We start from the raw sequence: 15,352 nt of genomic DNA, 5'->3' as shown, positions 1-15,352 counted from the left end.
GTTTAATTGACCACTCTTTGTCAAGAGAAACATTTTTATTGCTTGAAACACACACAAAAACACACAGAATTAGTCAGAATCTTAAAAGCCCTATTTTAGTATTTTTATGTGATCATCTATGTAGGTGGAGCCGCTTTCGAAATGCCCACGTAAACAGGTAATGCCTTTTCTGGCCTTTGCCATTTCTACTAGGACCCCAATATAACTATTTATTTTAACTCCAGTGTGGAAAAACAATACTAGGACGTTTTGTTGGCTAGTTGGGACATTTTTCTTAACACGGTCAACTGCTCAATTGAACGCCACCACTACTGTCAGTCTTCTTTTTATTTGTCTATAGAAATTCTATATGTGCAGAAAACGGGGGCCACTTGTTATGTGTGACATTTGAAGTGTGTAGGTTAATTGCAGCCTTTGTAGAAAATTACTTATACAAGCATTCCAAACCTTTACAAGCGCACAGGAAGTTTGCCCACTCTCCTGAAATTTTCAGAAAATTGACATTTTGAAGGAATGGAGGACATCTTATGAGCAGTGCGTGGGTTTGCTAAAATTTCTTTAAACAAGTGCTCGAAAGCGTCGTACAGTCATTTTCAGCAGTGCTTCCCGTTGTCTTGAGGGCACTCCACGTTGCATTGAGTCTACACTTGGTGAAAATGAGTTGCATGCTAAATGTAATGTGTGCCAGAATTATAACGTTTCTGAATTAATTTAGCTTTTCAAATTTGTACTGTATCGTTCGTTTTCATGCATTCCACTAAACACGTAGTAGGCTTCCCCGATATGAGCGGTGAACTAAACCAGGCACTTGGTTTGAAATTGTGAAATATGAGGGGCAGGTATGGGTAAAGTCTGTGCAGAGATCAGTGAGAGGGTCGGTTCTGGCCGTTGCAGTAAATTACGTATCCATGTGCTCATTGCCGTTATAAAAAGTGTGTCTTATGAAGGGCTCAGAATCCAGCGCATTTTCTTGAGAGAACTGTAATAGCCACTAAGATGAACTTTAATGAAAGTGGGCAGAACATTGTCGCCGATGTGCATGCGAAATTTGATGCTTATTGATACCTTACAACTTATAAAAAATATTTATCATTTGCTCGAATACGTTGTTATCGTTACCCTCAGTCTTTCCCAGTGTCCTAAGAGAACTGGTCACTTGCACGTGACAAGTTATCATTAGGTGGGAATGGGAGCAATGTTCATGGTGATGTGTGGAGAAAGTCTAGCCTTTCTGGATTGCCTACGGTAGTAGCAAATAACATAAACCCTTTTTTTTTTGTCCTTATAATTATGGGTTATATAGGCGCCTGCGGTGTCCTCGGTGAACTAAACGAGCCACCTTGTTTAGGTGATGTATAGGCGAAGTTCGAAGTGTGTGGTTCAGTTACGGCGCAGAATTTAGTCCTCTGTCCTGGAAGAACTGTATCAGCCACCGAGATCAAATTTGCTGTAAATGAGGGGAACACTATGGCTAATGTGCTTGCGAAGTTAAAAGGGTGTGTGTGTGTTGTGGGGGGGGGGGGGGGTTAGGAAGTACGGCCTTTGCTGAGCATTACATTCGGGCAACATTGCAAGTGTCTGAGTTGCAAAGTGAGCAACTTCTTTGAACTGTGTGGTTTAATTAAAAGCAACTTAATATAATGCAACTGCTCGAAAGAAACAGCTTCGCTGAAACTTGGTTTCTTGATTCTACTGGGTCGTGCAAGTCTCGGTGGTTTTCTACTCACCGAAAACTCACCGAAACTACTCACCGAAATCTTTAGAAATTCTGCTTCGAAATCTAGTACTGTCTTAATACAGTACTGTTATACTCTCACTTGGAGGAACGATATTAGGATACAGCCACATAAACATTTGCTGAGCCATTTATAATTTGTTGTGTGACACAAAAAGATTGCCTTATTATTATTTCGCTTTTTCCGCGATTAATCTATGTCTCCTTCAATAAGGTTTAAATTTTGAAAATTCAAAGTAACAAACACACCCACCGTTATATTATTATTATTATTATTATTATTATTATTATTATTGATGAAATGTTGAAATTTAGTCCTGATTTTAACTTAAGTTTTTTATGTGTTTCTCTTTATTTACTATGTCACTGTCTGTTAACGGGTAATACTACCAACCATTCTTCTGAAAGTTGAAAAAAAAAACGCGTTATTATGTAAATGTCTACCTTTTCACCTTTTATGTAAATATGTAACCACATCGCTGTACCGAGTCTGCCGGGCCTAGTCGCACAAGTCCTCGTGGACTTAGACAGGCCCGTTTCTTTGTTTTGCTTTTGGATGTGTGTCAGTTATTATTATTATTATTATTATTATTATTATTATTATTATTCAAAATCTTGCTGATTTTAACGTCTGTCTTTTACTACTTATTATTCCTATCTAAGCAAGGCTGACTACCTTATTATACACTACTTTATTTCATTCATTAACTAATGTATTTCATTTCTCAATCATATTACCACCCGGTTCGTGGCCTATCCCCCGCAGTGGATTTGTGCCATTCATCCAGGCTTCATCATCATCAGCATCAACAACTGCTACTGCTGCTCTGCGCGCTGGAACTGCGGATGCACCTGTGCAAAGCCTTCGACAACGACGCGTGTCGCTGGGCGAGAGGTCAACAAGAACCGCGCACAGCGACGCGGCCACCGTCGCAGCGAGTTTACGCGGACGCGTCATGGCCGGCGCCCGGGGCCCGTCGTCTGCCGCCCGACAAGCGACACGTCGGCCGGATCTCGCGCAGGCGCCACCGACCCCGCCGCCGCCGCGAAGCGAGCCGTCCGCAGCCCCGGTAGCGGCCTGCCGTCCTCTCCCACCTTGTCGTTGGCGTTGGATGAGATGCAGCGAGAGCAGGAGCGGCACACGCGACGCGTCATCTTCGGCTCGGCACTGGCGCTCGGCTGCGTCGTGCTCGTCGTGCTCGCGGTCATCGTGCGGCTGACGTTCGCCGAACCGGCGAACAACGCCAGACCCAGCGGGCTCGAGCACAAGGTCGGGACCGTGAGTCGCGCGCCGGAGCGCGGGACGGCGTCCCGGGACAACGCCGGTGTCGGCGAGCGGGACGATCGCGGCAGTGCGCGGGGCAACAGGCGACGCGAGGAAGCGCGCGCGTAGAAGCCGCTTCTGGCCGGGACGAAGCTTAAGCAGCGACATTCGGTCGACGTGAAGAGGAAGCCCGGTTCTATCCTTGTTTCTGGGGAGCGCACAGGCCTGGACAGGACGCGGCGCACTCGGCTTTCAGCGCACAGGCGCTTTCAGGAAGGACGACTAGTTCTTTGAGAGCGAAATACTACCGTTACGCCACGTGACGCTTCGTTACGGGATTAAGAAACCGCGGGGCCTAGCGCCAATGCGCGGCTACACCCCATTTTACGCAACCATTTGTTCGATTTATAGATTATCAAATAGATGCAGTTCAAAAAGTTTCAACATGTTGTCTCGACACAGAGTTGCTTGGTTGTAAAACTGGCGCGTCAGTATTTTTTTTTCATTTTTCAGATATTCGTAATTTTGCTTCAGTAGGCTAACACATTTCTTTAGACACAACCGTTGTTGTTGTTGTTGTTGACCTGGGCGGTTGTGGTGCCCACAGTGGGGCATCGTCCATGAATAATTGTTCATGGCCAGCATTCTTGCGCTTCACATGTATTTAAATAGGGAAATCAGAGTTGGCCTCGAGTTAACGTTAACAGAAGACAAGATTTAATTACCGTATTTGCACGATTATAACTCACACTTTTTTTAAAATAAGAGGTGCGTTCAAATTTGCATGGGCGTGTTACAATCGTAACTTGTTCTCAATGCAAAGTAGCTAGCCACACTGCTATTGAACGGGTCGTCTGCAGAAAGCGACCCTCGGAGACATGGCAAGGTGGGGCCATGGTGCGTGGGAAGCCCTCTCGCAGAGGACACTTGCGGGAGCATCCAGAAGTATGGCATTTATAATGCATTAACTGATTACTTTCTGTGGTCGGTAGACAGCGAAGAGGAGCTGTCGTCTGACTCCGATAGCGACTATAGCCGCTAAGACTTGGCTGTGTCCTTATACCGTGCGCCCTTGTATGTGTGCCATAGTCCGTGTGCCCTTGTATGTTCCATAATATCGTTTCAAACGGTACGCGTTGACTCAGGTTTGGTTACTTGATGTGCGCGGTAGAATCGGCACTAAGTTAATCCTTTGGATATTTGAGCGGTAGTAAACCTGCGCGTTACAATCGGTGGCGCGGTAGAATCACGCAAATACGGTATTCGTTTTGCCTTGTTCATGGCAACGGACGACTGCGTTCTGAGTGACGGGCATATATTTACTGGCATCACTACTATTTATTCTACAACGGTCGGGAAACGTTCATCCATGCAATCACCAATCGATACGCGTGTTCTTCACAAAGCGCACCCGTCGTGTAGACGAGAGCTACAGTTCCACAAGTGAGTCGTTCCCCTGGTAATTCCTGGTACAGTGTGCAAAAACACTTGAACAGTGCACGCCCGTGCACGCTCACCGTTTCTAGCTTTCGCTTCGCGCAGCACTGATTGGCGAATGCGTGGCTGATTCGAACAGTTAGTCGCGTGAGTCAGCCCGCCGCTCACGGGTCTCGAAGGCGGATACACTGTATCAGTGAACGAGTCAACTTTGAGGAGCAGCACCCGTAATCCTTCCAGGAACGCCTCCCAGGCCACCCCCAGGTCCAGCATGGTTCATGTGGAGGCGCTTTGATTGGCGAATATGCCATTGGGCAGCAGTAGGTCCCATGAGGAAGGCCGTTGAACGCCCACCGCAGATCCCTCGTCGGCCGCTTCTGAAAGTGACGGCTGCTTCGGAGGTCCCGCGGGAGGCGGCGGCGGCGGCCGGCGGTCCGGCGACACGTCCGTCGATAGGCGCGAGGCGAGCACGGCCACGACCGTGCCGATGGCGAGCGAGACGACCAGGCAGCCGACGAGCACGTAGCGCTGGTCCCTGCGCTGCTCGCGCCGCAGCTCTTCCAGGATCACGGGCAGCTGGGCGCGGGCCGACCGGTGGACGCTGACGACGTCGCCGAGGGACGGTGCCCTAGGCGTCGCCGCAAGAACCGCGCCTCCCGCTTCCAAGCTTCGAGCGTCGAAGCGCGCTTCCGACGAGCACACCGAAGACATCTTTAATGCTCTGCTCTTCGATGATGATGATAATGATGATGATGATGATGATTATGATAACTTTAAATGCATTGGCGACTACCCACTAAGGTGAATTGGCCATGATTCGGGTAGATTTCATAAGGGTATTAGATGGATATATGGATGGATATAAATTAAGCAGGAAAAGTTTTGCACGGTGGGGTAAACATACTGTGGCTGAATAACAAAGTCGGGGCTACAAACGAGAGAATACATCGGAAGAACACTTGCTCGTATGCATAACGCTTCTCGAACGAGAGGAAGCGAGCATTTGTGAAACGGCTTCTTTATTCATATACACTCAAAGGTAGGCATGTCGGGACGAACACGCAAACATAATACTCTGTTGACGATGAACCACCGCTGACCCGTGTGGTCAAAAGTCGTTAGACAATGAAGTTCTTGCCGAGCGAGACCTGCTGTCCGAATCGTCATCGAGACGATGCGACAGCGCGTTGAGGGCCTTCTCCAGCCGGTGTCCCTGCTGGGTGAGAATGTTCATACGCTCCTCGAGGTGCTTCAGCATGCGCTCCATGGCCTCCTGGTGCTCGTAGACCTTTTCTACCGTGTACTGGGCAAGAAGTCGCAGATAGATTAGGTTAGGTTAATGGCCCGTAAAATGTGAAGGACAGCGCTGTCAAGAGAAGCAGATATTTACAGGTTTCTGCAACGCCTTAGGCAACGTAAGAAAAACTACGACTGCAGATAAAGAGGAACTAAAGAGCAACGTTGATTCTGTTTAGATATGAGAGAACTCTTTCGGGAGTGTGTTTCCATTATTTTTTTCCGGTATATCGTTATTATAAAAAAGAACTACTCTTTAGTTAATTATAATAATTTTGAATGATTAACGTCCATTGTTTTTGGTACGAATGTACTCTACATGGCCAGAAATGTAGGTGAATAACCTGTATTAAATTGCCTCGATGTGGAACGGGCTTGGGTCTGGTTTACTAAGATAATGATTTATCAATACTGATAATTATTTATCAATATGAGCCTTACATAAGGTTCCTACAGGAGTGGTCACAAATATACATGCGGAGCGCTGTAATGCTTTAGTGATTCGTATTGCTCAGAAACAAAGGCAGATCATCACGAAACGGTCACAAAGAAAGCGCGCACAAACAAATGCTGACAAAACACTTGCAAAAAAAAAACACGGAAGAAAGTAAGCAGATACATGCACCAAAGGAAAACGCATTGCCGATCATCCTAATGAAAGTTGGCGCAGTCCAAGATAGCAACAGCGTAATACAGTAATTCTGTCATTTACTCAAGGTACAGAGTTCTAGTGCCAATACAAATGGTCTACATATGGAGCACAGCCTCACTTTGAAGTTTATTCGAAAGTTCATTCTAGAGCAGCTACCGTGAACGAAAGAAAAAAGTACTATAGTTAATATTCTTGTTTTTTGTGCCTTAAATATACATGAAGCTTTTCCTATGTTCGGGTAATAACTCTACAAAGCACGCCTTGCACTTTCTCTTGTGGAGAACAGACGCTGCGAGGAGACTACGTTTGGTCGCCCACATAAACGACGCAAACCTCTTGGAACATCACGAGTGTTTCGAAATGTCGTCTTCGTCTCCACTGACTTGACCCTGAAGCTGCAGATGCCATCGCGCCTTTCCCGCTTTGATGCAGACTTACTGCGTCGCCTCTGGTTAGGGGTGTATTTTACGAAAGATTACAGTTGCATGGGGCTCCAGTCAAAGCGGCTTAGAGCTTGACTGGGTAGATTAATTAATAGAGAGGGCCCAGGCATTGACGAGATGACGTTGAGCAAGAACAAGACGTTTATTACGCCGTTAGGGCGGTCAGCTCAACAAACAGCTCGTGAATGGGAAGGTTGCTCAGTGGCTATGGTGTTGGGCTGCTGAGCACGAGGTCGCGGGATCGAATCCCGGCCACGGCGGCCGCATTTCGATGGGGGCGAAATGCGAAAACACCCGTGTGCTTAGATTTAGGTGCACGTTAAAGAACCCCAGGTGGTCAAAATTTCCGGAGTCCTCCACTACGGCGTGCCTCATAATCAGAAAGTGGTTTTGGCACGTAAAACCCCAAATATTATTATTATTATTAGTGAATGGGAAGTGGAGGCGAAGGCTCTATTTTTTTTTTAAAGCCGTAACACTCTTTCCCAGGGGAGGAAGACAACCGTTGGAAGGCAACAGTGCAGGCTGCGCAGCAGGTGCAGCCTGTACTGTGTTAAACCCGCGAGATCGTAGGTCTTTTTCCTAAACAAAGATTTTTAGATCATAGCCCTATGCGTGTCAGGCTCACAAAGCAACCACTTGTTACTTCAGTTTGTGAAATCGACTGGCCTCAATGACCGATTGTAGGCTTAATGAGCAACGTCATGTGTTCACATTGCTAGTGCTTTCCTCCCTCTTCTTATTTTTTTTTTCGCTTCTTAACCCCTTTTACCCTGCGTAGGGTAGCGCTCCGGACGCGCGTCCACTTAAAGGGCAACTGCAATGAAGTTTCACTTTGGCTAAATTTGGTATAGCTAAATTTAGTAGCTAAAAACCACTAAAGCAATCCAGGCAGAGCCGCAGGACTGACCAATTGCATAGTTTTTTCGTTAGCTGCCTTTGAACAGCATCTAAGTAGACGATGTGTGCACCTGGTAGTTGTCGCTATGATGTTAGTCCCAGCACGTCGCCTCCGAGATTCTTCAGCGCGCCACAGGCAGCTGCGCGCCGCCTTGTCTCGGAGGTCATGCTGAGAAGCCGCGTGCTTTAAGTTATGCGTCACCTCCGGCGAGAGGTAATGGCGGCGTCTTCTTTTTTTCAGTTTAGGTAACAAGAACAGGTATATTTGCGTGCATTTCGTGATGCTCCGCTCCTATTTCAAACGTCTAATTTTGCACGAAGGCTCCTGTGTATCTGCACTACCTTAAACTAGGCATTTTTAGGGGTTTGGAATTTCGTTGCAGTTGTCCTTTAAGCTATCTACTCTATATTTCCATCCTCCTTACACTTTCCAATTAATGGCGCATTTTATTTCAGCGAAATGCCCATGCGTTCACTCACTTTCTCGTCTTGGCCTTTGTGCTGAACCGTTTGGACGTTGATGCCGAACATTCGCCGCAACAAGATGGCCAGCTTGGTCTTCTTGTTGGGTTTCACAGTTCTCTTCTGCACGACGACTCGGCGTCGAACCCACGTTGGCAGCATTGTCTCCACTGTCAATACGAGCTTCACCTGTGTGCGAATATTCATTGATCGGAGCCTAGACTCGCGAAACTTCCATACGGTGTAAAACGGCGACAGCACGGAACACACCGTTGTTTCGGCGACGGCTGTCTCTGAGTATTAAAATAAAGAAATTGGATGCGAAACGACAATTTTTGCTGGCTCAAGTTCGACTCAGTGAGACACATAAGAATTTGTTCGATATCGCCAGCACGATCAATAGTTTTCGAAATCTATTTCCTATTTAGTAACTTCAGGGGCTTGTTGCGATTGAAAAAAAATCTGTGTGCAAAGCATAACCATTTGCTAGAATATCAGTGCCCGGCATCAAGTGTCGAGAGATGTGATTAAAAATGCGCCAGGGGTGGATCCAGGGTAACATCAAAGGTGGAATAGATGAGGCGTGGGAGGGCAGGTACCCCGTTTCGTATTTTACAGAGAAAGGCGCATTGAAATGCACCTTGAAATGCACTTGTCTGCCAGTAACCATTTTTACCGTTTCAGTAAACTTAATTCTTTCTCAGTACGTGTTTGAGCACGTATTTCTGAAAACTAGTGTTGGGCCCAGATTTTCGAGCAAGCAGAAAAGCCTTGCGCACTGGCTGGCTTCGACTTTGCGAACACAGTATTCCCACTGAAGCCATTAATTAATTATCCATTGTGTGAACCGTATTTATTGAACGTTTGGTGATCACATAATAATTATCGAACGAATAATCAAATGAGTCGATGCATGTATAACACTTACTAGAAACACTTTGTTCATTAATGTTCTGCACGACATAGCGAAAACGGCTTTCTATGATATGAATCGAAGTTAGCGCAATCTTGTTGATATATAACTGGTTTTCCTTCCTCCTCAAGCCAGTCTTCAAACTTTCTATTCGTCGGTTTTGAGTACCCTTTTATATTTAGAATAACATCGGTCAACTTTCACGCGATTTGCCGCAAAGGGTTTAAATATGGGACAGAGAAGGGGTGCTGAATGGTGCTGCTGTTTTTGATGGGAAATTGACGAGGATTGTGCGCGTTTGTTTCTCTCCTGCAAGAGCATCTATACTTGCCTGCATTCCGAGCCTCTTAAGCTCGGCTTGCTCTAGGACCTCCTTGATGTCGTCGACTGCCAAACCGACGAGCAAGTTGGACGTGATGATGGTCATGAGTACGATGAACAAGGCCATCAGGATGTACGAGGAGGTCTCGTACGGCAGCACGTTCTCGGTGAATATGCTGTCGTACTCGATCTCGCCAATCATCATCACTGTGGTCTTCATGATTGCCTTCCACGGAGTGTCGAACGGAGCCTGTAGCGGGAAACGAGAACACGTGTTTGAATGTTACTGTTGCTGTTATTTTGTTGTCACGTGAGAGAACCATGGATATACTTTAGCGCTTGGCATTGCGCAGGCAGTGCAGGCGTTGTCACATTTCATTCATTCACAGAACTTTATTAGAGTCCTGAAGCCCGGTCTTTTCAGACCGAGGCTGGCCGCGTCCACGTCGGCACCGTCAGGCCGAGCCTTATGGCGCCATCGTGGACCCTCTGGACAGCCCGTAGTTGATCTTGATATGAAGAGCTTGATATCATCTTGTGCCAGCAAGGCGTTGTCACATTGTTGCACAAAATTGCGCGTTATTGATTGTATTCGTCAGCACTATCTTGAAAGCTGTCGTGAACTTTCGAAATGGCCGAAATTATTTATGCTCTTCTGCATCCAGCACGTAATCGAGTGTTGGGAAGATTGTGAAATTGCTCTGAAAGTATTTTTTCTTATGACACTTCCCCCTCTCTATGAATTAAGCCCGTCTTGAGCCGATCCGCGAGGATACTTTTAAAGAGAGGAGTAACTGAAATGAAATGTTTAGCATTGTAGAGCTCAGCTGTGCGTTTTTTAAACAAATGAGCTTGTTATTTCTTCTTCCGATACAAAGGAAATATTTGTACCAGTAAAAAGAAAAAAAAAGGTGTTTCCTACCGAGGCCAGTTTCAAAGTTTATCATGAAAAAAAGAAGAGTGAAGATCGGATCCCCCCAAAAGCGTCACCGCGAGAGAATGAACCACTGTGAGCCATATGCAGCACTCCCTAGTACGCCGCTACTACTTAATTACGTCACACGCTGCATTTAAACATGGTGGTCACTGTACGTGGGAGAAGCTTCGAATGGTCCCCGTTTTCTTATTCTTGTGCTACCTCATACCTGATTCTGCAGAAGTGCGAAGAAAGTCAGGGCAAAGGCCACAATGAAGAGGAAGAAGACCATGAAGAACTGGCAGAAGGTGCTCAGAACGTTCGTGAACATGACGACGTAAATTCCCAAAAAGGGAAGCTTTCTGATGTAGATCACCAGCAGAGCCCAGCTGAGGAACACGGACACGACGCCCAGGTGCCACTGCCAGGGCTGCAGGACATACGAACTTGGCGTTAGTTATAGAACTGAAACACCTACATATCTCCACTCATACTGCATGGCAAGCTCGCCAAACATTTTTTAGGCTTTTCATACTCGTTCCAAGTTCATCCGCAAAGTTTGTTTTTGTCTTGAAAATCAGCGTTTTTCGAGGATGGGAAGATCCTTTCCACAAAGCCCCTCGCGCGAGGCATGTGCTCGCCTTTCGAGGGCAATGAACGCGACAGTAGGCAATGCACGTACCTCGAACGGATTGAAAACAAAACACATTTGAGTGAATTTCCGCGGGATATTATCGCATAATTTGGTGCCTTTCGACTATGCCATCTCTAACGGCCTCACCGGGTGATTTCACGTTGCTTGAAGCCTGGAGAGCGATAGAAAGATCTGTCACAGCGCACCACAGTTCTTATATGGCACTGTTTCCCAATAAAACTGCGAGGGCGGAAGTGCTCACAAAAGTTCTAGCTTTAGCTCGGGCCCAACTCCGACGCGGCCTATTCAAATACATGTAAAACGCAAAAACGTTTTTATGAGATAACCCCTGGATCGATTTTGATGAAATTTGTTGCATTTGAAAGAGAAAGTTAAATTCTAGTGACTGTTGGAAGCGGAATTTCGATTTAGGGCTTGAATTTTCTTAGAAGGATTTTCAAATATTTGACCGTTTGAAAAAAATAGAATCACGAAGTTTACAAATTCATATCTCTCCATCAAGAGCTGATATCGCAGTTTTGTAAACGGCATCCATTATATCATTCAAAGCGGACAAATTCAGTAGGCCATTTTACATCTTACGTGAATTTGTTACTTTGGTCACAACGGTTTTGCAAAAGTTGTATTTCCCTATGATTAAATTTTTTTATATTCATGCGTAACATATCCATTTTGTCCGCTTTAGATGTACTTTTAGATGCCATTCACAGAATTGTAGTATCGTTTTTAGTGGCTGAGTTACAGAGTTGTAAATTTGATAGTTTCGTTTTTTGAAAATTTTCGATTTTTGGCAATTTTTAATAAAAAATTGACGACCTAACTCGAAAATTCGAAACCAACAGTCACTAGATTTTAAGTTTGTCTTTTAAATACAACAAACCTCGTCAAATTCGGTGCAGTGGTTGCCGAGAAAAACGAATTCTCCTTTTACATGTATTTAGATAGGAGCACTCGAGCTAAAGCTTCCTCTTAAGGACATCACAGGATCAACTGATTGGTTTACTGGCTGATTTGGGGATTTAGCGTGCGCTTGTGTGTGCCATCAAGGCTTTACGGCAACGTCTTCAGTGCATCAAGTTGTTCCGCTCGTATTTTGGTAGCGTCAATTTTGTCTAAAAACATATGCAAAAGAAAAGGTGAGAGCAGAGAGCATAATGTGGATCAGACAGCGCTCTAAAACTGCAAAGTAAGGGAGCGTTACCTCTGGGACGCCGGTTGCTGCCGAACAGTCAGTGAAGTTGAAAACGAAGAGCAGGGAACAGACGTAGCAGCTCCACTCCGACAGGTTTTCGAGATCAAGGTAGTTCCAACGCGTGTTGTACATTTGGAAGACCTGCGACCGTAATGTTCCTGTATTCGCTCTGTCGGACAAGCGTACGTAAAAGACCAACCTCCTTCAGTAGAAATACGAGAGACACCATGAATATAATAATTTTAGCCTTCCTAGCGAAGTCCGTCTGCATATACTGTCCTTCGTCCGATGCCTCACCGATGACGGCGCAGGTATTGTATCGCGAGATAAACCTGCGCAGATAAAACCAGAAAGAAAGCAAGAGAGAAATAAAGAACGGAACGCCAATTGTTCGCTAAAAGAGGAAAGGGAAAAACTGGTTCAGAGCGGTAATTATTGTCAAAACAATTTCCTTCTGCTGGTTTTCATTTCAACTTGTAGCAGTTACGCATAAGAAACAGGCGTAGTTGGAAGGGTTGACAAATGTGTAAGGCATGGCTCTTTCGAAAGTTCGATATGTTGCAAAGAGTTGCCGGATCGCAGCGGTTATGGAACTTCCAATGAAATGCTATCTTTGAAGAATCAGTACACTTAAAACAAAAACGACCAAATTAGCGCTGACGCCTATAGACTTCCGAGATGTATGCCCATGTATTCCGCACATCCTGATGGCGCAAAAGCTCGCTCCTTCACAGTCTACCAACTTTTTTGCAAGTTCGACAGCATGCTAAAGTAAGGTGTAGTAATTAACTGATGGCAACGCCACTCACGAGCAGGTGGTGTTGAAGTGCGGGAAGTCCAGTGGGCATGGCGCCGGCGTGCCCATGGCGAACGATGTGAGGCATCCAAGGAAGAGCAGGTAGATGCACATGGTGCTGTAGTATACGTAGCGGCCGTAGCTCTCCCACTTGTGCAGGAGGAGGCTCTTGCACAGTTCGTGGCCCAGTAGGGCGCGCCGCCTTTCGTTTGCCTGCACGGAAGAACCGAGGACGCGCACATATAAGCACCGCAACCGCCAGTTCTGGGTTTCCTATCTTCGACCTAACGGCAATGCGTATCCGACATGGGGAAATTCTCTCGTGTTGCTTGTCTAACTGCGTTAATGACGGCAGCGTAGTGGAAAAAGCAAACGGTGATTCGTCCGTGTGTGCCTGGAATGCTGCTTCCGTTCGGCAGACCAAACATCAGCATATGGCCGGACAAGAATAGTACGCAACTGACTAAAAATTAAACAATGGTAACTCCTTAAGGCATTTAGTGGCTCTTAGATTTGACCAGTTATTACAGTCATTTGACGTTGTCTCTTTTCCATCCGTGTCGTCTTGGCTGTCTCGGGCCGTATGCACTATATAAGTTTCTAGCCCAGGCGAAATTAGCTGAGGCCGATTTCACAATGTTGTCCCTTTGGATTCACCCTAAGGATTATCATGACCTCTCTTATAGGCTTTGAGTATTCAATGAGGTGCAATACGAGATCTGCGAATTCATTCGAGGAACGTTGTACTTTATTCACACTTCGAGTGTTCCCTTAAGAGCGCGTTTATTACGCACCATGATCATGAGTGGGTGGTTTTGCTTGAGGGTACCGAAGTCCTTAGAATACAGAGGCGTACCAGGAAGCACGTTGCCGTTGTCGTCGTAGACTTTCCTCACTGCGAAAGAGACAAGTTACGTGTTACAATAACATTCGTCACACATTAAGGTGGTTAAGAGTGAATGAAAGTATCTTATGAACAATGTGTTCTTTTTTTCTTATTTACTCGCTGGCTGGCTAAGATTTCTATCACATGCGTTTGCGCACTGCGTGATGTACCTTAGCGTTGCCACGACACTAATGGTTTTATTTTATCTCTGCCAAAAGCGACGGATGAATCAGAGCAATACAATTTCGCTACCTTCATACACCGTTGCTGTTCTTGCTTACATACCTACTTAAATTAGCATTTGACCAAGAAAACGTTCATGTTTAGCCAGGCTACAATGAATCCATTTTTAACATTTCCAGCCTAGTGAGAATGACCGAAAATCGTCTGTGGCGCGAAGTCACCTATCGTGCTAACATATTTGCATTTTTCAAACCTAAATAATAGAATAGCGTGTCTTAACTCACGTACATTAGATGCGCATCACAACTATTACTGAGCAATTTGCAAAAGTAGATAACCATGATACGTTTAATATTTTAGATGCTTCGTTGTTATTGTCCCATTCTCTCCGCTGTCTGCTGGCATGTCCAAGTTGACTTTTGAGGACGTGAATATTTCTGTCTGAAGAAGCTGTTCTGTGCTTCATCCCTCTCTCCCGTGAAAGGGGGAGGGGGATATGAGGAGACGGGAAGGAGAACGTGATGCCTCCCTGTACACAATAGTGCACAAGCACATGTCATGTTGTCAGACATGATCACACATGCGCAAGCTGTTCTCAGAGAGCGTAATAGCACTTTCAAAGCCTTGTCCAATGATGAGCGGCGTGTTCGATTGCCCAAATGACTCAGTACAATCGCGCTTATGTACTGAGGAGCGATTGGCTCTCTCTATCAAACTGGTAACATCATTGAGAAAGAGCACCTGATGTAGTGGAGCAGCTAGTGCTTCTGCGTACTGAGATTCTCGTAGCCGTAATTGCAGCAAACACCACTGCTCCACAAGTCCTCTTAGCAATTAGCACTCGCCTGGGGCGGGTGAGTCTGAGTCCGAGTCGCTCTCGTCGCCTGAGTCGTCGGCCCCGCAACCACAGAACGCGTCGTCCAGGAACTGGTACTGGTACGTGACCGATTTGTTAGGGTCCTCGTCTGACCCGGCTTCGACCATGACGCAGCTGTTGAACACGAGCGTGGCCAGGTCTGCGCAGAGAAGCAAGTCAAATAAAAACTGCTTATCACAGTCTGCTGTGAACGGCAAACATGGAGGCCTCTGTCAGTTCCGTGTAGATTGATTAATTGATTGATTGATTGATTGATTGATTGATTGGTTCTTTACTGGTTTATCACATATAGATTTGATGGGAGGCGAAGTGAAAAGCCATTCAAGGATGGCTTGAGGGAGTCCTTCGCCTCCATACTGGCAGAGACAACAGCAGAGGCACACATATTTTGTTCACATGGTCGTACATTTTACCGAAACCCGAT

At 45.9% G+C, this 15,352-nt stretch overlaps 1 protein-coding gene across 2 annotated transcripts in view; it reads right to left on the bottom strand.

Annotated features, from left to right (window-relative positions):
- Nucleotides 1–5,395: 5,395 nt before the first annotated feature.
- The window catches only part of LOC142585822 (transient receptor potential cation channel subfamily A member 1 homolog), a 30,363-nt gene continuing 20,406 nt past the window's right edge, over nt 5,396–15,352 (bottom strand). For both annotated transcript variants that reach the window (XM_075696843.1, XM_075696844.1), the window contains 9 exons: nt 14,897–15,067; nt 13,777–13,877; nt 12,996–13,195; nt 12,386–12,518; nt 12,196–12,327; nt 10,569–10,769; nt 9,434–9,673; nt 8,208–8,378; nt 5,396–5,739 (listed from right to left, as the gene is read on the bottom strand). In XM_075696843.1, the coding sequence (XP_075552958.1) occupies nt 5,545–5,739; nt 8,208–8,378; nt 9,434–9,673; nt 10,569–10,769; nt 12,196–12,327; nt 12,386–12,518; nt 12,996–13,195; nt 13,777–13,877; nt 14,897–15,067 (1,544 nt within the window). In that variant the 3' untranslated portion in view covers nt 5,396–5,544. The remainder of the gene's footprint in view (nt 5,740–8,207; nt 8,379–9,433; nt 9,674–10,568; nt 10,770–12,195; nt 12,328–12,385; nt 12,519–12,995; nt 13,196–13,776; nt 13,878–14,896; nt 15,068–15,352) is intronic.

Source organism: Dermacentor variabilis, chromosome 6 (genome assembly GCF_050947875.1).
Source record: "Dermacentor variabilis isolate Ectoservices chromosome 6, ASM5094787v1, whole genome shotgun sequence".
Taxonomy (NCBI): domain Eukaryota; kingdom Metazoa; phylum Arthropoda; class Arachnida; order Ixodida; family Ixodidae; genus Dermacentor; species Dermacentor variabilis.
The sequence above is the reverse complement of the archived record's forward strand: the minus strand, read 5'-3'. Positions and strand labels throughout refer to the sequence as shown.